General features: G+C 38.3%; 1 protein-coding gene across 1 annotated transcript; it reads left to right on the top strand.

Moving 5' to 3' along the window:
* Positions 1-1,633: 1,633 nt before the first annotated feature.
* Positions 1,634-23,976, top strand: LOC143879810 (glycosyltransferase BC10-like). The gene is made up of 11 exons (XM_077382405.1): positions 1,634-1,862; positions 3,961-4,481; positions 6,576-6,674; positions 13,019-13,119; positions 13,224-13,295; positions 13,563-13,653; positions 15,801-15,881; positions 18,499-18,558; positions 18,655-18,777; positions 18,949-18,987; positions 23,182-23,976. The coding sequence occupies exons 2-11, from the start codon at positions 4,098-4,100 to the stop codon at positions 23,308-23,310; spliced, it is 1,179 nt and encodes a 392-aa protein (XP_077238520.1). The 5' UTR covers positions 1,634-1,862; positions 3,961-4,097; the 3' UTR covers positions 23,311-23,976.
* The last annotated feature ends 3,228 nt before the right edge of the window (positions 23,977-27,204 follow it).

Below are 27,204 nucleotides of genomic sequence, written 5' to 3'. Positions count from 1 at the left end.
GGTTGGTGGAATGGTAGGCCCATCTTTGAACAACGCAGGCCCCGCCCATACCACATCATAGGATAATCTATACCGTCCATTTGATGGGCCATAAACGTAAATAGGTTGTGTCCCAAAATATCATTTCCATAGGCTGATCCTAGCCCTCCGATCTAAATAGAAACTACATCTTATGCACCCTCTGTAGATTGTAGGGTTGTGATCCTCCTATTGAAGTGATTGTTGGGGCGCAACCTATTTACACTGTGGCCCATCAAATGAATGGTTTGGATCATTCTATGGAGTTGGTCGTAATGTAACATTAAGGCCCGTCCACAACATAGGACGATCCAAGCCGTCCATGGTAGGCCCAATCGTAGGCCCCACTGATATTTTTTCAAATTGAAGCGTACCGCCCACAACATAGGATGATCTAAGCTGTCCATGGTTTGGATCATCCTATGGTGTGGTTCGTACCAATTTAGGCTCCACCCATATTTTTGAAAATGAAGTGTACCGCCCAGACCATAGGATGATCCGAGCCATCCATTTGATGGGCCATAACGTAAATGGGTTGTGCCCCCAAAAGGGTTGGCCCATCAAATGAATGGTTTGGATCATCCTGTGGTCGTACAGTAACAGTAAGGCCCATCCACAACATAGGATGATCCAAGCTGTCCATGGTTTGGATAATCCTATGGTGTGGTTCGTACCAATTTAGGCCCCACCCATTTTCGAAAATGAAGTGTACCGTTCAGACCATAGGATGATCCGAGCCGTCCATTTGATGGGCCACAATGTAAATAGGTTGTGCCCCAAAAATTATTTCCGTAGGATGATCACAACCCTACAATCTATAGAGGTTGCATAAGATGTAGTTTCTATTTAGATTGGAGGGCTAGGATCAGCCTATGGAAATAATATTTTGTGACGCAACCTATTTACGTTTATGGCCCATCAAATGGACGGGTTGGATTATCCTATGGTGTGGTATGGGCGGGGCCTACGTTATTCAAAGATGGGCCCACCATTCCACCAACTGTTTCTGTTGGGCCCACCAACTGTTCCTGTTGTGTGTGGAGAGAGAGAGAGAGAGAGAGAAAGAGAGAGGTCAAATGGTGGGAAAACGTTAGCCAGCCGTCCAGGGGGTGGAAAATAGCCTACAAGGGGGGGAGGGGGGGGAATATCAGCGCCCCTTTCTTTTCTTCCCCGGGCCACCAGCTTTTAGTGTTTTTATGACAACTCTTTTTCACTAGAAGGGGTGTGCCCCAGGGAAGCAAAGGGAGCGAATATATCATTTCCCAAATCAACGGCTAATTAGACGTTGGGCCCACAACACATTCGATTCCCAACTGGAAAAACATCAGGCAGAGCCAATTTGGATGAACCAACTTGGGCCCACAACTCATTCTCCATGCCCTTTCAAAGTAGTCAACACTCAACAGGGGCATTAATGTAATTTCAGTCGTAAAACGCTACAATCTTGGATGAAATATAGAAAAGAGCATATGCCCTTTCGATAAAGGATTCCTCTTCTATCCCGTGCCACCCCCTTGCAGTGTAGAAAGAGAAGCATAAATAAAGTACAGGAGGCTGGCCCAGGGAAGAAACAGGGGGGAATTTATCACTTCCCTCATAAGTCTTTGAACGAGCGTAGAGAGACTGGCACTGACTGTGAGAAGAGAGGGAGACTTTTCTCATATTTCTTTATCTCTCTTCTTCTTCTCTCTCTCTCTCTCTCTCTCTCTCCCTCTCCCTCTATTTTGCCCTATATCTTGAAAAGACGCTCTCGGGGTCAAGATCGTTGACGAATTTCGTTCCAATTTTTTCTTTAGATCTCTGAATCCATTGATCTTCAGTAGCTTTACGCTTCGGATTGTCAGGTATTCTTTCTCTTTGATGAATTCGAGTTTTTGATTCATTTATGGAATGGATTTTGGACCTTTTTTGCGCCCGATTTTTGTTTTTTTGTCATTGATCGGATTTCCCCCCCTCTTTTTGATAGAATCTTATTGTTTTGGTCTGTTTATGTTTTTTTTTTTTAATGAAGAGATTTAGGTTTGTTTTCGGGAGATTTTGAGCTGGATATTACAGTTTTTGGATGGTTTTCTTTGGTATTTGATTTTTTTTTCACGTTTTGAGTCTGATTTTGTAGTTTGGGAGCTGGAAAATCTTGGAAAGGCATTAAATTTTTTAAAATTTTCTTCCCTTTTTCTGTATACTTCTCTGTTAGAACTTAGAATCAATATCTATGTATGTTTTTTTTCCCTACACCCAATCTCTGCCGCAGCCGCGGCTTGAATCTGATTTGAACTTATCAGTTCGTTAGGTTGAATGCCGTTATAATTTGAGGTTTGGCACCTGAAAATTATGGGAAAAGCTCTTAATTCCTTTAAATTATTTGTTTGATAGTCCTTCTTATCATTTGGTTTGTTTCGGTTTGAATCAACATCCATTTTGAGATCCTTCTCCCAAAAAAAAATAAAAATAAAATAAAATTTGTTTATACTACTATCTCATTTTCTCCCAATTGTAATTTTTATGTGTTAGGACCAGGGTAGAACACACTCTTAAAGCTAACCGTTAAGGGGAGGGTGCCCAAGGCCTTATAAGGCCATCCACATCCATTCACTTTTCCGATTTGGGATCTTTGCTTTCCCATGGAACCCCCAACAATCTCCCCCTCCACGCAAAAGCAATGTGGTTCTCCATCACGAGGGGTTTCTTCTGTCTTTAAGGTTACACAGGGGTTACCATTATCTTCCCCGAGGGAGTTTCTCCATACTCGAGGCCACAGACGAGGTATCAAAAGAATCCTATTGGTTAATGAGAGGGCCCACTTCAAGACTACTTAGAAGTTTTATCACGCTCCAGCTCAGATACCACATTTTAGGACCCGGGTAAAATTCACCCTTAACATCTAGCCGTTAAGGGAGGGTGCCCAAGCACTTAAAAGCCCATCCACATCCATTCACTTTTCCGATGTAGGATCTTTGCCTTCGCGTGGAACCCCCGCATTATATTAGAATTTTAAAATGACCAGATGGACATCTCATTTACTCTTCTAGATGATTAATGGTCGATTCACATTGTTTCCAATTGAATGGTTGACAGTACATGTGTTGATTATTGAGTTTTCCTTTTGGTTGGTTGATACTTGGAATAATGCTTCTGGCTCTCCTTATCTTCGAATAAGCTTTCTATGTTCTTTCCTTTATTCATGTTAAGGTTACATTTTGCTAATTTAATACCTGATCTTAGAATTCTGAGATTCAGTCTCTGGTTTAGTTCCCTTTGAAATTTGACTTTTTTTATTTTTATTTTGGAGAGTGACTTTTGCTCTACCTATTATTTTCCATGTTATTCAATTTTTTTTCAATACTTATTTTCCTTACCATTCAAAAAAAGAAGAAGAATTATTCAATTTTTTTTCAAGGCTATGTGCTGCATCTGAAAATGAATGTGTTATCCATTTTTTTTTATCACTTCCTTCTTTTCGTTATCTGTATTAGACAATAAGAAGCTGGTTATTTGCGTAGAAGTGAATACAAATTCTTATCCATCTCTCCTATGTGACTTCATAGGAAATGATTTAAATATGTACATCAGATCTGTATATCCAGATCATTTTCTTCTTCTTCTTCTTCGTTTTAGAATTGTTCGGTTTCCGTGGAATTGACATCTTATCCAGTCATTGGATGATAACCACTCCAAATTCAGCTGCTGAAGTCATTGGATGATAACCACCCGAAGTCACATGTACATATTTAAATCATAGGAAATGATTTAAATATGTACATCAGATCTGTATAGACTGTATATACAGATCATTTTCTTCTTCTTCTTCTTCTTTTTTAGAATTGTTCGCTTTCCATGGAATTGACACCTTATTATAATTCTATACTCTCTTGAGTTTCAGAAAGGGGAGAATTTACAGTTCCACCACTGATAACAGATGTGTTCTCTGTCTCATTGTTTCAGATTCTTTTGCATGTCATATGACGGAAATTCAGCAGCTGAAGTCATTGGATGATAGCCACTCCAACTTAAGTCAGATAGGTCGAGGATTCGAGGATAAGTGATAAAGATTGAGTTACTCCTTTGATGGGCTTCATTAGATGAAGATACCTAAGGCGTGGCGGCTAGGCATTTCAGAGGTGCAGATCATGCCATTGCCGCGCCAAAGACCTCCTACTAGGAGACCTATTTGGATTATTGTCTTGGTTTCTTTGGTTTGTGTGTCGCTGATCGGGGCTTACGTTCATCCACCCCGACGCTATGCCGCTTGTTACTTATTTGCTTCAAGCGTTTGCCGTCCATTTAAACAATGGATTCCACCTGCTCCTGCTAGGGTCCGTACTGATGAAGAGATTGCAGCTCGTGTTGTCTTTAGGGGCATTCTGAACGCACCATCTCTTCATCCAAAGAATCCAAAAATCGCATTCATGTTCTTAACTCCGGGTTCACTGCCTTTTGAAAAGCTGTGGGAGAAGTTCTTACTTGTAAGATGCTTTCTTTATTTGATTCTATGCCTCATTTCCCATCCATATTCTTATCAATATTTTGCATGAGTAAGGTTCTTTGTAATTTGTTTTATTTTGGCTCTGTAGAAGCACAGGGGATGTTTCAATTCGTTATATAGAAACTAATATGGGACAACATTGTATGTTCAGCAAATTTTTTTGGGGTTAAGCCACTTAACAATAAATGCAAAAGTAATTTGATGACGCATAACATAAACACTGCATGTAATAGTAATCTCATGTTTGGGTTCTCTAGTCTATCTTTTTAAACACAACATCACTGATAACACTTTGTGTAGCCATCATCCATATATCTTCCGGACTGATCTTTACTACACAATAATAGCTAGTTGTCTTGAGGCAATGCTGTCATTTATTATTTGAACTCAAATTTGGGTGGACCACTCTGCTTTATGTGCGGACCTTTCGATTGATCATTTGCGCAAATGGAAGGTCCTTATCCTTGATCATTGTGCTTTATGTGTGGAGGCAGGCGAATCTGTATACCATTTATTTATTCATTGTATGATCACTAGAGAGGTGTGGAGCGGCATTCTCGAGAGGTTTGGGTGTGGTGGGTTTACCACTTCACATCTATAACCTTAAAGGAATGCCCAAACTTTTAAGAATGCAGCTAAACCACCAGTTTTCATCTACAACAAGATCATATCGCCCATCATTTCCTGTGTTAGAATCTTACATTGCTTCAAGTTTTCTTGATCTCAGAAGGTGCTGGAGGGAGATTTGTTGTAGCAAGGAGATGGATGAGACGATTTCTCTCTGATGGAGTCCTCCAGACCCAAGAATGGTGAAGTTTAGTTTTGACGATTCAAGCATTCGTAACCCTTGCCCGGTATGAGTGTGAGAAATTCTTAGAGATGAGATCAAAGCCATCATGTGGGCATTTTCGGGCCCCATCGGAGTTAAAGACTCCGATGAGTCAGAGGTGGGGGCTTTAATCCATGGCATTAGAATCATGGATGGTTATGACCTGGGTGGACTTCTTGTAGGGGGAGACTCCCTCAATGTTTATTAGGTGAATGGTTGGGAGTAGCTCACATCCATGGAGGTTCACGGATTTGTTTGAGGAGATCCAAGATCAAGCGGCGCGGTACTCGGTTCGCTTCCAGCATTTTAGGAGATGAGCTAACACTGAGGCGGATCCCCTCACTCGTACTGGAGCTGATAGGGCGTCCCTGGAGATTTTTTATGTGTTGCCTCCTTGATTGTTTTTGTGTGGAGGTGCTCTATGTTGTATCGTAGCGCCTTCCCCTGTTGTTCTGACCACCTCAGTCCTATGTCTCTTTTTCTTTAATTGTGGCTCAAGTTGTACGACTTCATATTGATTGCTTGGTTAATGGTGTACTGTCGTTGCTTGTTCTGGTTTGTCTTTGGTTTTCGGGGGTCATCCCGTCGCTTGCTTTTGTGTGATGTACTTTTTTAGTATAATTTATTGTAATTTAAATTGAAAAGAAAAGAAAAAGATTTGATTTTCTTATGGGCCATCTGGAAGTGCTTGATTTTGACTTTCTAGCTCAAAAGAGGGTTAGAGATATCAAAGGGAAATCTTGTAAGTCAAGTTTTAGTAGAATGTATAACACATTAGTCTTCATTGTAAATATTACATCAACTTTATAATTCCTGTAAATTAACCTAGGCATCCCTTAGTTTTAAGTCTTTTCAACTCTCAATTCAATTTACTTACTAAGATTTGCAGGGAAGTGCAGTAGTACTTTGATTTTATATTCATTCATGTCTTATCTTATCATATTATTGCTTGCTCCTTTTGATTACCGAGAAAATGAAACATAGCCCTCTCGGAATTTTCACCCTAAAACAGTGGCTGGTGTGCAATTTTGTAAATTTACACTGATGGAAGAGTTTTTGTTGAAATACTGCGGAGGTGTTGTTTAATATGTACTTATTTCTGGTAGAAACCTTCTTGTTTGCACTTCCAACTCTGGTTTATGGAATATGAACTGCAAAAAATTTGTCTTGATGAAAGGTTCTGAGTAACTGCAGATATCATGTTACAATTGTCCTGAACATGCATGTTTTTGTCAATATTGCCAGGGCCATGAGGAGAGATTCTCCATCTATGTTCATGCATCCAGGGAAAAATCTGAACACATGAGTCCATTATTTGTGAATCGAGACATTCACAGCAACAAGGTACTTTATTTTTTCTGCACACCTAATTTTCAGTTCATATTTGTGTGGACTTCCATGAATTCATTTATATGAATTCTCTGGAACTCATGTTTACACATCGACATTTCTGTATTATTGAATGCAGAAGTACTAGATGAGTTCTGGTGCAGATTAGGCAGCTCATCCTATTAAGTCTTTGATCTGATAATCTATAGCTTAAATGATCTTTGATTATTTGAGCCTTGTCCATTTTACTTTGTCTCTGCATTGTTGAATAAAACACTCTGAAAATATACATGAACTGTTTGTGTTCTGTTGCAAATAAGATATGTTTTTATGACTGTGAAGCCACAGGCTGCTGTCTTTATAAATCTCTTAAGGAGGGTAATGATTTCCGTAAATGTTTTCATGAATTTATTTCACTTACATCTACTTCAAATTTTCCAATACAGGCGCAAACAACACACATGTGCATGCCTAGGTGTTTATTTGGCCATTAAAAAAAGGTGTTTATTTGTATGTCATTTAGGTTTGTCTAGAAAGTACATTATTTGAGGTGACATGTCATCCCTTGTTACTTCTTCAAACACAATTGATGCACATGTCTGAGTTATGCCCTTTATATCGAACTATTATTTTCAATGTGGTTTGGGGCTTTGTTGTAGGCGGTCCTGTTTCGATTCCCCAGTAATATGGAGAAGCTGCAAACACACTTTCTTTAGATTGAAAATTCAAGTTCCAAAAAGTTCATCTGGTAACTCAGACTTGGTTTGTAAATCCGAAAGAGATGGTGGCCTGGGTTATAGAAAAAAAGCCCCAAACCCCAATAAAAAATCATTATACCTGCCACTCCAATATCTTCTAGGATTTGATTGTGTATTCACACGCTGAAGAATAACCACTTAACTACCCTCCTCCAAGTCCTTTTAGGGCACTAGTCTTTGATGTTTTGGAGAGGATATCCAATTGACTCAGCTGCTATGGTAAACAGAACAGGAGATAAAGGGTTCCCTTTCCTATAGATCCTGGAAATCCTAAAGAAACCAATCTGCCCGTAGCTAACCGTTACAGAGAAATTCTCCACTCTGTTTTGCACGGGTTCGGATTTGAGGTGTCGGATTTGGCAAACCCCCAAAAGTAGGATTCGTGGATTCGATAATTTTTATTAAACAAAAATAAAAATTTAAATGTGTGTGTGTGTGTATTCATGAAAATTTTGAGGGTGGAGGTCTAGGCATTAGGGTTTTTATTGAGAGAGTCGAAAAAGAAAGGGATAGGGGTGGGTCGATGTTCTGAGGTGTGGGGTCAAGGCGTTGGGGTTTTTATTAAGAGATGATGGGTTGTGCTTTTATAAAAAAAAAGTTAAGAAGAAAATACTTTTAAAGGGAAAATATACAAGATTTACATTTTAAAAGAGACAACGTCAGATTCGCCAAAAAAATAAAAATAAAATTCGTGCGGGACACGGCTACGACAAGAATCGAGATGTGTCTCACGCGAATCTATGTCCAAAACGTGTGTTGAAACGTGTCTACATGGATTCGGCGTAGGGGGCCAAGAATTCATGCAATACTTAAATCTGAAATCCTTTTTCCTTCGACAATAATATTGGCCATTAGGGGTGGACATGGGTCGGGCCTAACCCGAAGAACCGAACCGAACCGGCCTATTTGGTTCGATTCGGTTCGAGTCTAGAATTTGGTGGTTCGGTTCCGGGTCCAGTTTTTGGGAACCAACATTAGCCGGTTCGGTTATGGGTTTGGGGTCCTGGAACCCATAATCGAACCAAACCAGTTCACAGTTCTCTAAGTTTGAAATACTGAACATTTATGATTTAACAAATATAAAAGGGCAGTGATGTTCCCTCCCTGATGGATAAAATCACCTCCCTTAACGTTTGTCTTTTGAGTGAGATAAAATCACGCCCCTTAATTCTTAAGTTACTTACGACTTACGTTATAACGAGTCTTAAGGGGAGAAAAGTCGCTCTTTGTCTGCTAAAGTGTAAGTGCTAATTGCTAAAAGATAGAAAAAAAGAAAACCCTAGATCTCTCTTCTTCTCTCTTTGTTCATCTCCCTTCCCACCTCTCTACCTTGAACTCATTAAGGAGAAGAAGAACACCAACTGTTTTTTCTCTTTCTTTCCAAGGTACGCCTTTTTTCTCTTTCTTTTATGCTTTTTTCTCACGAAAAACGTGAAGGGGGGTGATTACTTAGTCTCTGTTTTTTCTCATTCTTTCTTGCCTGTGAATCTGTGATTACTTGGGCCCTGTTTGTTTTGGATTTTGAGAATCGAATTTGATTCCAACTGATTGTGAGCCCTGCTGATTTAGGTCCTGTTTGTTTGGAAAAAAAAATGGATAAACCCAAAACCGAACAGAACCGAACCGGAACCGATCTCCGGTTCGGGTCATTTTTGTGGAACCATGGTTCGGTTTCGGTTCCCAAATTTGGGAACCAACAGGGATCGGTTCGGTTCTGGGTTTGGGGCAGAACCGAACTGACCCGACTCATGTCCACCCCTATTGGCCATTAATTCAATCTTGGGTCTTCTCTATATCAAATTTGAAGATCGTTGCCATTGAATTGGACAATCAGTCTGTTGGTCGTCACAATCCCATCCAGAATGTGAACTACCCAGCGAGGTTACTCTGGTTTATGAGCCACCTATGTTGCACGGATTCTTTGCCCCCTATGCCGAATCCGTGTTGACACGTCTCCGCATCCGAATCGGACATGGATTCACGTGGGACACACCCGGATTCTTGTCGTAGCCGTGTCCCGCACGAATCCTGTTTTTTTCAGGCGAATCCGATTCATCGTTGTCTCGTTTGAAATGTGAATCCTGTATATCTTCCCTTTAAACGTTTTTTCTTCTTATGTTTTTTTATATGAAAGCACAATCCGTACTCTTTCGCGCCTCAACCCTCGAACATCGACCCCTTCCTCCTTCAACTCTCTTAATACAAAACTCGCCTCAACCTTCTACCATCAAAATTTTCATGAATATATATATATATATATATATATATATATATATATATATATATATATATATATAAAGGAAAGTGAAGCTACACCGCCGGTGTAGCTAACTTAGCTACACCACCGGCTTAAAATACAATGGGCCCACATTGTTTTGGTGATCAAAAGAATTCATTTGATTGGCCCTCACATAGATAGGGTGTCCACCAAAAATCAGCTCCATAGGATCATCCCAACCCTTCAAACTGTGGAGGCAAAAATGGACAAATTTGTGAAGGTTTTTACACGTTCATTTTTGCCTCCACAAATCGTAGGTGGAATGATCCTATGGAGCTGATTTTTGGTGGACACCCTATCTATGTGAGGGCCAATCAAATGAATTCTTTGGATCACCAAAACAATGTGGGCCCATTGTATTTTAAGCCGGCGGTGTAGCTTCACTTTCCTCATATATATATATATATATATATATATATATAAATTTTAAATTTTGAAAATTTTATTTTATTTAAAAATTACCGAATCCGAATCCTACTTTTGGGGGTTTGCCGAATCCGACACCTCGAATCCGTGTCCGATCCTGACATGTGAATCCGAATCCATGCAACACTGTGAGCCACCAAAGAAGCCAGAACATGTCTTTTTAGGAGACCTAAAACCTTGGAGAAATTTATAAACTCGCATGATAAATCTATATGTCTGAACTATGGATGTCTGTGGCATTCATTTGTTTCAGAATCAATTCTGTAATAGAGACATAGTAGAGACATTGAGCACTTTAGCAGACCTTTTGAAGTTAGTCAAGCTCCTCTGTTACACACATCATTTTATGCTCCAGAAGAGCCTAAGAATCCTGGGAGAAAGCCATAGTGGAACCATATTTCAGACAAAAGAATACAATTTTAACCTCCTCCTTAAAGGAAGGACTCTCAAGGTGATCCCTAGATTCATCAAGAAAACATGGGAAATCACTTTAAATACATGTTGCAAGAAGAAGAAGAAGAAGAAGAAGATCCCTTAAGGGAGCTCCTATGTAATAGGAACTATATATATATATATATATAATATTAGAAAAGGGTTGCTGCGCTCGAGCACAGAAACAGGTGGGGGGGGGGAAGGGGGCATTGGGGGGGGGGGGGGGGGGGGTGATCCTAAGCATTCATTTGGAAGGCCCCATCATGGATGGGGGGCCTACCAAAAATCAGCTCCATTGGATCACCAATGGGTGTCCATTTGTGGGGCCAAAAATTGACAGATACTGTTTGTCCACAAATCTGTCCATTTTTGGCCCCACAAATGGACACCCTAAGGTGATCCAATGGAGCTGATTTTTGGTGGACACCCTACCCATGAAAGGGCCCATCAAATGAATGCTTTGGATCCCACCCAAAATGTGGCCCCACCCTGTTTCTGTGCTCGAGTGCAGCAAATGCATGCTATATATATATATATATAATCAACTCAACTAAGCCTTTGTCCCGAACTAGTTGGGATCGGCTAATGAATCCTTTAGAAAATTTTCATGTACAATAGGGTTACATGTACAATGTCCAAAATACCCGTCTAACACTCCCCTCAAGTTGGAGTGTACATGTCATACAAACCTAGCTTGTAACAAATATCAGACAGCTTTGCCTTACCAAGAGATTTAGTGAACACATCAGCTAACTGATCTCCTGATCTAGTGAAGACTGTAGATATTTATCCACGTTGTATCTTCTGACGGATAAAATAGCAATCCACCTCAATATGCTTATTCCGCTCATAAAAAACCGGATTAGAGGCAATGCAAACAACAACTTTATTATCACAATAAAGCAAGGCTGGAAATGAAAAGGAATACTAATCTCAAACATAAATGACCTTAACCAGGTCAACTCTCCACAGGTATGAGCCATGCCCCGATACTCAACCTCTGCACTAGATCTGGCCACAACACCCTACTGTAGTCGACCGTCTATCAGCATGAGCCACAACATCCTTCTGTAGTCGATCGTCTATCAGTAGGAGACCCTGCTCAGTTAGCATCAGTGAACCCTTCAAGATTCAGGTGGTCATGTCGCTTGAAGAGCAAGCCTTTACCAGGAGCTTTCTTTAAGTATCTGACAATTTGGGTAACCGCTGCCCAATGAAGTGTACGTGGCGAGCTTATAAACTGACTCACAACTCCCATAGCAAAGGAAATATCTGGATGAGTCACTGTCAAGTAGATAAGTTTCCCAACTAGTCTCTTGTATCTACCTGGATCTTCTAACAAGCCTCCTTGATCAGGAAGAGGCTTCATATTAGGGTCCATGGGCACTTCAACTGGCTTCATTGCCAAATAACCTGTCCCTTTTAGAATGTCCAGCACATATTTTTTTTGAGACACGGACAATCCTCCTCGTGAATAGGCCACCTCAATACCAAGAAAGTATCTAAGACGTCCAAGGTCTTTAGTGCAAAATTCTTTCTGAAGGAATGCCTTTAGATTTTGAATACCTTCCTTATCACTTCCAGTGATGACAATATCACCCACATAGACAATCAGGAAGATGACACCCATTACTCCACTGAGAGCTAAACACCGAATGGTCAACTGCACAGTGCCTAATGCCAAATCTCAGTACAACCTCACTAAATCTCCCAAACCACGCTCTAGGAGACTGTTTTAGCCCATAGATGGCTTTACGCAGTCGACTCACTGATAGCAAATTTTCTCTTTGAGCAACATACCCTGGAGGTTGCTCCATATAAACTTCTTCTTCTAGGTCACCATGCAGGAAGGCATTTTGAACATTGACCTGATAAAGTGGCCAGCCCTTATTCACAGCTAGTGAGATCAGCCACCTCATATTTGGGTCAAAGCTCGACACACGAATTTGTGTCTGCAAATCATGATTAGATATACTTTATGTTTTAGCCGTGTCCCCGTTTCTAAATTTTGGGGGTGTGCTGTGTCCGACATCCCATGTCCGTGTTGACACTCGACACTCGTGTCTGTGTCCACAAATCATAGCTATGAAGAACACCATGTTTCGGTCCCTTAGTCTTAGCCATATCGCTCTTGACTTAATCTGTTGCTTCTTGATTGGTAATTTTGATCACTCTTCCTTCAGACTGATTTCAGTTTCACTGTCAAGGATGGATAACAAAGAAATTTCCTCCTCATCCGACATCCATATCAATTTCTTTAAAAATCAGCACGTCGTGATTTGAAGTGGGGACTACTGAATCGCTGTAACATTTGTTGCTTGTGATCATTCCTATTATTTTAATTAGTACTATATGAATGAAAAATTGTTTTCAGGGTGTTTGGGCTGGTTTAAAGTTCTCTCTTATTCTTGTCTGGTAACTAATAATGCACTGGCAGATTGATGAAATGACCAAAATCTACGCAGGTGGCCTGGGGTCAAATTTCTATGGTTGATGCTGAGAAGAGGCTTTTGGCAAATGCACTCCTAGATCCTGACAACCAGCATTTTGTCTTGCTTTCTGACAGGTGATCAAGCTTTATAGAATTGCATAAATTCCTCATTTCTTGTTGAGTTGTTGTTATGATGCTATGATCAACATGTTGAATAATTCTTTATTCTTTCATTGCAGTTGTGTACCACTCCATAATTTTGATTATGTGTATAACTATCTGATGGACACAAATGTCAGCTTTATTGACTGGTATGCCAGCTGTACTTTTGACATGGAACCTATTTTGGTTTTGTTTCACTTGTGATGTTTGCTGGTTCATTGCATAAATTTTGTTCAGAAAGTTGAAAGTGGTGACACTGCTCCCAGTTAATTATATTACATACTTTTGTGCATTATGATGTTTGGGTTATTTTGGTTTTTCAAGATCAAATTTGTCCGTTCTTTTGCAAAATTTGATCATTTCGGATCTAAGGAATAAATTTATGTTTCCTCTAATTGAAACTTATATTTTTTCAGCTTTGATGATCCTGGTCCACATGGAACAGGCAGGTATTCAGACCATTTGCGTCCTGAGGTCGAAAAGAAGGACTTTAGGAAGGGCGCACAGGTAATCATATGCACGGTTGCATGTATTTGATATAGTGACCATTGGCTGCATTGGAGCCGGAAAAATTCAATATATGTATGGCTATCAGCTAGTTGAATCCGTTCCTGAATAGAAATAAATAGATAGCTGATAATGCATTGAACAAAAAGGGAATACAAAATTAATGTTTTTATGGAATTTTATGAGATTGCATCGATTCAGTACTCTTAACTTCCATGCATTATTTACTTTGCAAGGAAATTGTTAGTTACTGAATACTAATAAGATATTCTTCAATTCATGCATGTCTGCTTGTGTTGAATACAGTAAAAGTAGGGCCATGAGCATAATTGGTGTCATTATGGATGAGACGGTGAGTGGCTTTCTTGGGTTTGATTGGCATTAAGGGGGACTCTAATGAATTTGATGGAAGATTTTGTTAAGAGGGATGGGTAGTTTTTATTTTTAACTTTTAGTTGTACTTTATTTTGTCTGGAACCCTTTATTGCAGAAAGGAACTATAATTGTTTAGGTGGGCTATGGCCAAGAGGCTGGGTTCATTGTCTTTTTCATCCATGATGACTGGTTAGATATTTCTTTTTTAAAAACTTTTACACAGATTAATGACGCAGCTAACTCCCTGGATAAGGAAGCTATTTCAAGATCATACTTGATTCTGCATCTAATCTCATTGATGAGGAGGGTGTAAGCTGCTAGTTAGATGAGGGTATTTATTGTATACTGTCTAGATCTTATGTAGGCTTTTGAGTTCTATGTTATTATATCTTGATGAATCTGCATTGCATAGGAGGGCCAACTAGTTTTACACATTTGATGGTGTAAACTTTTATATTTACTTTTTAATACTCATAGATGTTTCACTTCTGTGTGTATCTTGGGTAAGCGACATTTTTTGTATCATAATTGATTGTCGTTTTAAGAATAATAGGTACATGACATGGCCATAGTTTTGTCTCTTTCCCTTGTTAATATTCTTTGCTTTATGAATACTAAATTGCTGTGATATAAATAGAAAAATGTGAGGCATTAGTCTCAGCCACTCAAGTTACCCTCCTTGCCTCGAGAAGAAGGGAAGCACATTACCTGACCTCCTGCCTTAAAAAATCCACAAAGATAAAGTTTAGGAACACATCACTCTTTAGCTTTTGCATGGGATCTAGTTTGTGATAATCTCATAAACATGCACATCTACATGGGATACTGCTGGTTTTTAAATGATGTTGTGATCTTGGTTCAACTTTATTTTAATAGGCACCATACTATTTTGTATTCCAAACAATTTTTTATCGGATTTTGTTGGTGTGTGTGTGTGTTTGTGTTTTGGGTGATTAGCGCCCTATGAATTATAAAGATATCATTGTATTGAAGCAATTGTATACCAAATTCATGTGCAATGTAAAATAGACCCCACTGTGTAATGTGATGAGTTGATGTTTGAGGATATCAAGAAGCTTTTTATCTATATCCAATTTATGGTCTATTGAGCATGAAAATATTTTTAGAAGAGAAGTTTATGGTTGTTAACTTGTTATTCTGCATTTCTATCTATAAAAATGTATCTATTTTTATGACCAGTCCAGAATAATTTATTAGAGCACGCCTTATATGGAGGGTATAGTATGTTGAAGTAGTTCAGTCTGAAGCTTATCTCAGATGCAAATATGGCATTAATCATGGTTTTTGTTCATATGAATGGCATTTTAGCTGATATGTAGCTATATGTTGTGTACTATATAATCGGATTTTATGTGGGAACTTATCCACTATATTTTCTTCTATTAGATAATTAAATTCTTTCCCTGACTCCTGTTGGTAATGATCTTCAATGTAATTTATCTTTTTTTATGCATGAATTTTTACTTATCCACTATATTTTCTTCTATTAGATAATTAAATTCTTTTCCTGACTTCCTGTTGGCAATGATCTTGAATGTAATTTATCTTTTTTATGCATGAATTTTTTTCTCCATATTCTTTGGTGTTTGCCGATAGCTTTTCTTGACATAGTCCTACCATCTAAAAGAAATATTTGATTGCAGAAAGGTTTTGATTCTCACTAGACAGTTGATCAATGACATATAAATGCAGTATTTAGAAGGTTCTCGTCATCCTCTATGGAAGTTAGTTCTAACGCATTTGCATTGCAGTGGTTCTCCATGAAGCGGCAGCATGCTTTGATAGTTTTGGCTGACAGCCTTTACTACGGTAAATTCAAGAATTTCTGCAAGGTATGATTATGCCTAACTATTGTATTGTTCCCTAATTACTTAGTCTTTTAAGATCAGATATTATTTTCCATGTATAATTTCTTATAATCTCTGCAGAAGAGCAACAATATAGTCAGAAATGCTTGTTTTAGAATTATATTTTCGTGGATACTCTTGAAACATATGTTCTACCGTTTTACTTTCCTTCACGGTTCAAACAAAATTCCCTTGTACCTTTCCTTACTCTTCAGATTCAAGCTAGACCTTGGTATAGCTGACAATAGGATAATTTTTTAAGGTTTTTTTTATGGCCAAAGGGTGTGAGGTTATTTAGTATGAGGAAGAAAACTAGAGATATATTTAAATCTGCTGCCTTGGAGCAATTTTGCTGGATAGCCTGTGGTTTCTTTTTATGCTATTTTCAAGGGAAGCTTTACGACTTGGAACTTCCATTTAACATCTTCTTTTCCACAAATCATTCATTCAAGGAAGTGGGCAGTGAATGCATTTATTGGATTGAAATTAATCCAACACGTGCAGTAAGCATCCAACACACACGCGTGAGCGCACACACATATATAAATATATATTATATCTTTACATAAGGTATGCTTTTCTGGGTTTTGTATGCTCCTGGAGTTTTAGTTGTTTCTAAGTCCTTTCATGCTTCAAGATTCTGTCTTTTCTCAGTTTTTTATCTGGTTTTGGCTTTACAATTTCTTTATCCTTGTTCGGTTCTCAGATCTTTTGACTGGTTTCTTGTTCATTATTTTATGTCCACATCCATTACAGCATCCCTGTACTTTTTGGTATTAACATTAGCTTCAGCTGTACCATTGGTCTTTATGGACTGACATCATACCGGTCTAATTGTTCCTTTTGATTTTCTACATCATTTCATGGTATGTGTAGAAAAATATCTTCTCAATCTTTTATTCATCTCAAACCAGTTTAACTTTGATACCACTTGTAACTAAAACTTCCGATTCTTGGATGTGGTTGCATCTAAGGCTTTTGTAAATCTCCAGGGCTTATGATGTACGAGAAAACAACAACAGAGGATACACGAAGGCTTACATTAGTTAAATGCCTCTGAAGTGTATTGCTGGGTGATAAAAAATAAATGCAGCCCCTACGACGTCCCTGATTTGGAACAATGATAATTACAAAAATACTGTTTAGGGAATAAATACAACCCCTATGGCGTTCCTGGTTTTGGTAGTGGAGATGGAAACGGAAACATTTCAGTCGTTTTGTGTCAGTTTCGGTGCAAATTTGAAACCATGCTTTCAGGTCTTTTCCACCAAACCCAAATGTCACTATGTATTTTAGGCATTCGGGCTTCGATGTTACATTTGAACTCCGTTTAAGTTCCCGTTCGATCCACGCAAGGATCCGGCTTCTCACTGGTTGAAAGTGATACAGCTTCACATACTGAATATTGGATCTTCTTTTAAGCTCCCGTTCGAGCCACGCAAGGATCTGGCTTCTCACTGGTAGAAAGTGATACAGCTTCACATACTGAATATTGGCAGAGACAGACCACATTCTACTAGCCAAGTCGCTGTTTACGAACTGATGGCGTGGGGTAGGGACTGATCTGGAGATCCGGGTTTGGGACTTAGATCTGACACGAGCATTAGGTGTAGGATTTGTCAAACCTCAAAAAGATTCGCAGATTCACCAAAATATTTTAATCAATTTTTAAATTTTATTTTTTTACATAATAAATAATATACTTATAACCAAGGTTTTAAATTTCGACCGAAATCCGAAATTTCGGGTTTCGGTCAAGAGCGAAACCGAAACGGCGTAAAGTCGAAACGTTACAAAATTTCGGTCGAAATTTAAGGAATATCACGAAAAATCTGGATATTGTTTAATATTTAATATTATCCCGTAATTTCGGAAATTTCGGGGATTTCGTCAAAATTTGGTACATTACAAAATATTACGTCATCTGATTTCGATGGATTTCGTCCGAAATTTCGAAATTTCAGCCGGTGAGGACCGAAACGTATCCCGAAACCAAAATTTAAAACCTTGCTTATAACAAGTAATTTATTGAAAATTTTAATATGTAAATAAAATGTTCTAGAGGAATGATAGAATGAAGGGTGCCCTTGGAAAAATCAACTCCAAGGGCGCCCCTATTGGTTGTTTTATACAAAGTGCAGCCCCCGAAAAAGGTGGAATGCACTTGAAAAAGTGGAAATGCGCCTAAAAAAGTGGAAACCACGTTGACTTTGTAGAAAGCAACCAATAGGGGCGCCCTTGGAACTGATTTTTGCAAGGGTGCACTTCATTCTATCATTCCTCAATGTTTTATTTCCATATAAATTTTTTTACTATTTTGATGGATAAAACTCAAAACATACAGTAGCCGTAAAGTTGTGGAAATGGTATTCCGAAAAAACAGATAAAAGAGATCTAGAAGTGTCATGATGAATCCTGATGTATTGGAATCCGACACGTGTACGTCGCCCATGCAGAAGAATCCATGTAACATGGGTTGTATAATATTCCAATTGAAGGATGTTACCAAATTAAGTAATGTTGTTTTGTAAATATAGGATAGACTGACTAGGTTTCTTGAATATTGTAATGTTGTTGATATTTTTACTCTGTGTTTTCACAGCCAGATGTGAAGGGCCGGAATTGCTATGCTGATGAACATTATTTGCCAACACTTTTCCATGTCAGTACCTAAGACTTTGTACAGTAGTCTCACCAGATCATATTTGTTCTTTTAACCTTATTGTCAATTGCTGAATCTTTCCGTGGATATTTTCAGATGGTTGATCCCAATGGAATTGCGAATTGGTCAGTGACTCATGTAGATTGGTCTGAAGGAAAATGGCATCCCAAGGCATACAGGGCTCAGGATGTTACATTTGAACTCCTGAAGAATATTACAGTATGATTCTACTTTGTCGTTAAAATATTCTCTCATTGGTTGCATTTCAACTCTTGAAGAATATGACACGATTTCCTACATCCTGCTTTGTCCTTAAAATATTATCTCTTTGATGCATATAATTTGGTTACATTTTATTGATTTAGTTTCTAATATTATTGTTATTTGCAGTCTATTGATGAGAGTACACATGTTTCGAGCAACAAAAAGGTACATATTATACTTTCAATTCAAACATAATGTTTTCTGCTGCACCAATTTTCCAAAAGATTGTGCATCCAGATTTTCCTTTGATAGTGATTTTCCTTTCAATTCAAACATATATATATAGAGTTTGCATAGGGAGCTTACCTATGCGAACTCCCCAAAATCCAAACCGTACATTTGGATCGCTACAGTGTAAGTAGGTGGTTCCCCAAAAAACATTTCCATAGGATGATCCTAACCCCCAAAAATCATTTGCCTACAGCTTTTTTCCAAACCTCTCGCTTTCGCTTCCCGCACCGGTTCTCGTACTCACTTTCAACTCTGGCAACTATGCTTCAAACAGATCCCTAGTAGTGTTAGTGAGTTGGTGGATTCCCTAGCTAGAGGAGTTGATTATGATGGAACTAAACTCGGGATTGGGCGAGTTTTTTTAGTCTTGTTATTTAGGATATCTAGTCTGCTTCTATGTTGTAATACTTTTTTCCTTTTAGTCTGCTCACCCACAAAAGGAGAGGCTCCACTTGAAAATTTCCTCACAAACATGTCGAGCACTTGTTTTGTTGCCATTATGACTAACCTTAAATTATGTATTATTTTGCCCCGAACTTTTAGGCTACATGTACTCATGTGTTTCTAATTTCTTCTTGTCTTGAATATTTTGTCTTTATATGAACCCAATTTTATGTAGTAATGCATCTTTCTACTATTCATTTAACTGCTCGTATTGATACTCATCTACCTGTTTCTACTGTGTTACATTTTATCATTTTATGTCGCTTCTGAACCCCGCAAGCATGTCCATATCTATAGTACGTAACTTTCAGGTAGGTTTACTATCTTTATTCCTGGACTTCTTTCCTCTTGCCTCACAAATCTTTGCGTCAGAGATCTAATCAAAGGCTTCACTTGTCTCAGCTTCAGCTGCAATGACGTTATCTCCTAGACAAGGTGGATGCTATATCATTGTAGCCATCAATATTATAGTAGTTGAACTCATACCTACAAATCTAGACACACACGCATGCACATGCATACATGTATCAATAAGATTTGTATGAAACATTGCATGTTTGTGAGTTGGTGATGAAATGCAAATTTGGGCCAGAGAATGACATTTTTTCTACTCTTACTTGATGCTCCAGTCTCCTCCATACTTTCAAAACCCTCCCTGTGTCATCATGGACACTCCTCCGAGTCGACTCTGTTTTTCCATGTCCGCATTCTTGTCTGAGTCCGCGTTTTGCCCTATAAAGTCGATCAAAACTCCTTTGACTCTCAAAGTAATGACAGTGTCAAATGAGGCTCATCCGCATCAACTGAGTAGTCAACCACGTCATGCCGAGTCGACTAGGATTTGCTTTGAACTCATTCTGACCCGCATCTCCATTTTTAAACAGTCTGTCTTCTATAAGTTTATACAATTGCAAGCCTGGTGGAGATGAAGGACGCTCTCTGTAAAATGAAAGCCTTGGCCTATAATGAAGAAACGGCCTCCAAGTTATCGCCAACGCCTAGAGAGATCATTAAGGATTTCCTGAAGAGGCAATGGAAGCTCCTCAAGGAGGAAGCAAATAGGAGAACGTAAGCCTTTTTCAGCATAACAGGGACCTATAATGGGACCTATAATGTTGAAGAAACCCATACGCCAATGCATAAGCACCCCCTTTTCAACAAGTCCCTGGCGGGTGAAAAGAATCTGAGGCTTCTCCGATGGTAAGCAGATAAGGCGGTGGGGATTCAGAAGCTGGAGATTACGATTGAATGGAAAAGGGCCTCTAAAGGAAGGGAACCACATGATGAGGAATCTGAGGCTTCTCCGATGGTAAGCAGATAAGGCGGTGGGGATTCAGAAGCTGGAGATTATGATTGATTGGAAAAGGGCCTCTAAAGGAAGGGAACCACATGATGAGGAACTCTTGGCTATCGTGTCGAATGAGGAGGTCTTCGCGTTCGAGATTGAGCGGTTCTTATTAGAACTAGGAAAATGCTCATCTTAAAAGGTAGTTTTTTTTTTCTCAAGATCTTCAATGGAAGATATCAAAGTTTTTTGATGAGTCTATATCAGGGTTTTGAAAGGTTCTTTTAGGGTTTTTTTTGGAAAAGATGTCGATTGACTCTCTTGGTTGGCGGTAGTTTAAGGAGATTCTAATTCGAAGAATGGGTTGATAGTGGAATGGTATAAGGAACACTTTTTTGGTTTTTGTTGTTTCTATGGCTAGGAAGTGAATTCCTGGGCCCCATACTGGTAAAGCAGAGGGGGACTCCTGGCCACTATCTTATGTAAATTCCATATGATTTATAATATAATATAACTCTGTCCTATTTCAAAAAAAAAAAAAAAATAAAAATAAAAAAAAAAAAAATATATATATATATATATATATATATATATATATATATATATATATATATATATATAGGGGAAGGTGATTGTGAGCGGCCCCTCATATAAGCTTATATGCGGTGACCGCTAAAAACATGGTGATCCCACATTTTTGGGGTGATCCGAATCGGTCATTTGATAGGCCTTGACATAGATAGGGGTTGCCCAAAAAATAAGCTCCATAGGATCATCCCAACCCTTCGAACTGTGGAGGTGAAAGAGGGGAAAATGGGCGGGTATAAATTTGCCCACTTACCCGTCCATTTTCCTCTCTTTCACCTCCACAGTTTGAAGGGTTGGGATGATCCTATGGAGCTGATTTTTTCAGCACCCCCTATCTATGTCAGGGCCTATCAAATGACCGGTTCGGATCACCCCAAAAATGTGGGCCCACCATGATTTTAGTAGTCACCTCATATAAGCTTATATGAAGGGCCGCTCACAATCACTTTCCCCATATATATATATATATATATATATATATATATATATATATATATATGCAATTGTGCTTGCACATATGGATGATTTAATAGTATCATTTAACTTGCACATGGAAATGCACGTGGATATATGAAATGCACATGGACATATATCAGAGTTATAGGCGTGCACCATTTTCTCATTGTTATAATATTTATTGGGATAAGGAAGGAGACATTTGTTATGTATTTTACTAGCCTATTTGTGGAAATTCCATCATTAGAGGAGTGAAACACATAGAGATTGACTCGTGTTGTCAGTCAGTGTTGGATATAGTCATATAGCAACAAGCACAAGATACTGGAACTTTGATTGTTCTATTATTCATCAGGATATGGAAGGAGGCATTGGTCACATATTTTTTATTAGGGTATTTGTGGACTTCCAACCATTAAATGAGTCAAACACAAACAGATTGACCGATTGTCAGTCTGTTGAATATAAACCAAGCATAAGATACTGCAACTTTGGAAAACTGGACATGTTGACTTGTCGGTTCGGATTATAAGATAATATTGATACTATAATGTAAGTTAATTATAGCATGTGATGAAGAAATCTCTTCTCTAATTCAAATTTATATAATATACAAATAGTATCAAAATCAGTGTTTAAAAACTCCTTGACTCGACAAGGAACTCTCCCGAGTCGACTCCTTTTTACCTTGGCCGCGTTCCGCGTTGCACCACATCCACATTCCGCGTTTTTCCCTACAGAGTCAATAAACTCCTTTGACTCTCCCGAGTTAAGACCGTGTCAACCTGTCAACTTTGTTTTTGGCCGCGTCCGCGCCGAGTCGACAAGGATTTTTCTTTGCCACATTCTGCGTCACATCCGCGTTTTTAAACACTGATCAAAATGCAATAGAAGGGATAGAAGGTTGAAGAAATGTCTCTACATTTATTCAAATTTATGTAATATGCATACAGTGTCAAAATACAAGGAAAGAGAGATAGAAGGCTTGATCAGTTTTATTTTGCTGTAGTTTGCTGTTAATTTGTATACATTTGAGTATTCTCCTGTCAATGTGCTAAGGAAGACCCAAGCACTTTTTGGGTAAATTTAATTTTCAAGATTTTTCTCTTGGCTGTTAAAGTTAGACCACATGCACTGATGTAACCAACTCCCACTACCCTTTTGCTTTAATTTATGGATATCACAAGCAGTTGAGTCGTAACATTAATATCAGCTCTATTTGTTATCAATTGCAATTACCAGTAATTAGCCATCTTAAATACCACATTTTTTTTTGTCGTGAATGCATTTATTTCACTCAAAAGTTAAAAAAAAATAACAAAAGCAAATCACAACTTTATTGTATGAACTTGCAGAAAGTAGTGCAACAGAGGCCATGCTTGTGGAACGGAATGAAGCGCCCATGTTATTTATTTGCAAGAAAGTTCTACCCTGAAGCACTAGACAACTTGATGCAGCATTTCTCTAGTTACACGACCATCTGAGCCACCCCGTGATTATTATTCTTTGGTCGATCATTTCCTTTCGACCATCCTCAGTTAGTTATATAACTACAGCTAAAACCCTCGAATCTAGAGCCACTTGGCGTTCCAACCCAGTTCCGAATGCACATCTCAGACCCAGAAAGCGGAACTTCTCGACACTATATATTAGAACTCATTAAAGCTCTATTTACATTATAGATGTTGTAAAATGTAAAATTACAGGTGGCTCAAATGCTTGTCCAGTTTGTAAAGTGGAAGGCGAGAGGCAGAGCAGATGGGTTAGTTGACTCCCAAGTATTGAGCAGGGAAAATCCCCAAATTGGTGTGTTCTGTGAAGCATTGATCACTCTTGGAAGTAATTATTTTTTGCTTTTTCACTAATTTTATTTTCCCTTTTTTCTGTTTTCCTGTTTTGGATCTGCCTATTTTTCCTACCCTGCGATTCTGCATTTGTAACAGAAACTTTGGTCAAATGTTTCAGCTGTTTTAGTGTTGATTTTTATCTTTTTGTAATAGAAGGAAGAAGAGTTGCAAACATTCCTTTCCACTTACTCTGGATTTGATTATGTGCACATCAGTAACACAGGAATTCATGTTTAAGAATATATCAGTGGCACTGGAGGTATAGAAAGAATGAGTTCAATAACAACTGATCTTATTTTCTCATTGAGCATCTGGTAATTTTCACTTGTTTATTTATTTATTTTGAAGTACTGCAAGCAAAAGAGATGGTGCTATTTTCATGCTAAAATTCTATTGTTAATAGAAGGCGAATGATATTTCCACCCTTTTTTCCAGCTTTCCACCCTCCGTTCTTTGCACGAAATTTGATGTATTTTCCCACCATTTTCTCTGATTTTTAAGAAAGACAAACAAAAAGGGGGTGGAAATGTCATTGCCCTAATGTTAAGCATGTGATTGTGAATACTCCAAAACTTAAGGTGTTGGAGAAGGCGTTATTTAATCTTTTATACTTTAACACTCGCCCTGACGTGGCCCCTCTTTTTGGGTTTGCCATTGCATGTTGAACCCACGATCTTTTGCTATGATACCAAGTGAAACAACCAATTACTCCAAAAACTTAAGTTGTTGGAGAAGGCGTTATTTAATCTTTTATACTTTTAACAGAGATCAAATATCGAAGGGCGGTAACAGTGTGCCAAGCATGGTTTTAAATTTCGGCCGAAATCTTGGATTTCGGTAGGGACCGAAACTGAAATTTGGCGAAATTTCGAATTTCGGCTAAAATTTTGGAATTTCGGTCTGAAATTCTTGAAAATGTAACTTAAAAAATAAAATAAAAATTGTTACAGAATTTCGGTCCGAAATTTTGAAATGAATTAAATAAGCTTTTTTAATTATTACCAAATTTTGACTGAAATTTCAGAATTTCGGTCGAAATTTCAGGGGTCCGTAACCGGTACCGAAACCGGAATTTTAAACCATGGTGCCAAGCAGATTTTATTGTATATGCAAACAAAGAAAAGCACAATTCAATACAATTTCATCATTTTTCGGCAGTCCTAATGGATAGTGATGGGAGTTGTATTTTTTTAAAGGTTAATTGCATTTGAATTGTCTTACTTTCTCCTTGTTAGGTCGACTGTTCTTAAAATAAGGGGTAGACTTTAGATTTCACTGACTTTGGTAATTGACCTAATCGCTAACTAATCACAAATCCTAACTAAGCTAATTCACTGATTTTACATACGAGTAGCATGTGGGGCGCAAAGGATCGTTAGGAAAATCCAAACAATATAATCGTTCCAGCCACGTGCATGTCCTGTATTTGTGCATTGGCCCGTGCACTGTGAGCCCCGCCAAATGATTGGCTACAATCGTTATACACATGCCACATGTACAGTGGAGATTAAGGTAGGCTACCAAATTCACCGGTACAAGGACTGGTATCCTCTTTCGTTTTAGAGAAAAATACAGCTACACCCCTTCAACTTTCTAACAATGTCAAGTCTAGCCCTGACTTTTAAAAGTCACCAACTACGCCCCTTGAGGTTTCAATTTGTACAAGGTAGACCCCCTCTTTTGAAGCACTATCAATGCTAATGAAGACCCCATACCCCCCTCCAAACACTAACAAAAACACAATGGGCCCATGTTGTTCGGATGATCCAAAGCGTTCATTTGATGAGCCCTGACATAGATAGGGTGTGCCTAAAAAATCAGCTCCATAGGAGTATCCTAACCCTTCGATCTGTGGATGAACCGTCAACTGAGGGGGTCTACCTACCTTATACAAATTGAAACCTAGGTCACGGTTAGAGTTGAAAATGTCAGAAATTTGAAGGTGCATCTGTATTTTTTCCTTTGTTTTATTTATCTAATATCATTGTATTTATTTATCAACAATTATCACTTTTATTAATTTGTTCACGCAATCAAGCAGATATTTAGAAAAAGCAAGCACTATTTTCATGGCAAATGATGTCATGTGGTTTAGATTTCTAATTAAAATAGCTGTCTCGTGACGTCGGTTGTTTTATTAAAAGGAGCGTTGTTGAAAAAACTTATTTTATTAGAAGGGGTATGGTTGAAAAACTATGCGTGGCCTCCTTAGTTATCTCCATGAACTAGTAGCCCACATGTTTGGTGATGGGAGTATGGGACCACTGGTCTGGTAGAACCATAGTTCAGAAATCAAAGACACCGTCACACCGCACTCTTAGTCTGTCCAATCAACGGCCTAGATTCAACAACAGCTCATTTTTTCTTTGTAATTGAAAAGCTGATTAGACCTTTGTTTTAGAATTAAATTTTTGCAAAGGGCACCCTAAGGTTTAGCACCCTAAGCTTGGATCATTTTAAGCTATTTAAGTCGTTGGTGTATCAACTCATTTTATTAGTGAGTCGAGTCAACTTGGATGAGTTTTGAGTCGACAAGTTTTAGTAGTATATTCTACGAAATCAACAATCTTGATTGAACATGTACATTCCCATGTGGGATCCAAAATTTGAGAGTTAGGATTGATCCAATGTAATTATGGCAATTTCCATGGGTATAATTCAATATTTAAAACCCCCAGGATTGTAAAATCCCGATTTTCACAAGCTAAAACCCAAACTTTATAAGCTAAAACCTGGATTGTACATTTTTAGGATTGTAAAATCTAGGTTTCAGCTTATAAAATCCATGTTTTAGCTTGTATAATCCAAGATTTCTTTTATAAGCTAAAACATGGATTGTACACTTTAGGATTGTAAAATCTAGGTTTTAGCTTGTATAATCCCGGATTTTATAAAATCCATGTACCAAACAACCCCTAAAAGGTTTTAGACTAAGTAAGATCTCACCGTTAGATCATCAGGGTAATAGATTAGGCAAATAAGCTAGATGAGGTAACCCATATGGATTAGGCAACTAGGTTTGTTATATTTCAATGTATATCCATATAAGCACACTTTAGCTAAGGTTGATATTGTAATCATAAAAGAAATCAAAGATTAGTAAAACTTACTTATTTTACACGCCTCTTATGGCCTAAAATATTAACAAACAACAACACGTAATTAGAGGCTGCTCTTATCTAAAACAATGGAAAAGAAAGAGCAAAGTCCACTCTTTCTATCTACTCCCAACCTATAAACACCATGAAACCACAAGAGGGAGAAAGGGCTTCTAATCCTTTGGTGTATGTGCTTTAGTTTGGTCATGTATTTATATTCCTTTGGTGTATGTGCTTGTGAGAAAAGGTAATAACTTTCTTTCTCTTTTTGTGAATGAGAAGGTGATGGGCTGTTGTTGTAGTAGGAGATCAACACCTTCTTTTGATTGCATACGTGTGGTTTATGTGAGTGGCTACGTAGAGGACTTCACCGAGCCGACTACAGTAAGCCAAGTTGTGGGCGAGCCACCAAAGTACTTTTTATGTTCATGCG

The sequence above is a fragment of the Tasmannia lanceolata genome, unplaced genomic scaffold (genome assembly GCF_043159265.1).
Source record: "Tasmannia lanceolata isolate RefF3 unplaced genomic scaffold, GAP_Taslan_0.1 ptg000006l, whole genome shotgun sequence".
Classification (NCBI taxonomy): Eukaryota; Viridiplantae; Streptophyta; class Magnoliopsida; order Canellales; family Winteraceae; genus Tasmannia; species Tasmannia lanceolata.
The sequence above is the reverse complement of the archived record's forward strand: the minus strand, read 5'-3'. Positions and strand labels throughout refer to the sequence as shown.

Excerpts from the sequence above, each read along its gene's own strand:
- LOC143879810 (XM_077382405.1), top strand. The coding sequence starts at position 4,098 with ATGAAGATACCTAAGGCGTGGCGGCTAGGCATTTCAGAGGTGCAGATC. Across the intron at positions 13,654-15,800 it reads ACTTTAGGAAGGGCGCACAG|TGGTTCTCCATGAAGCGGCA; the intron begins GTAATCATATGC and ends TTTGCATTGCAG. Across the intron at positions 18,778-18,948 it reads AACTCCTGAAGAATATTACA|TCTATTGATGAGAGTACACA; the intron begins GTATGATTCTAC and ends TGTTATTTGCAG.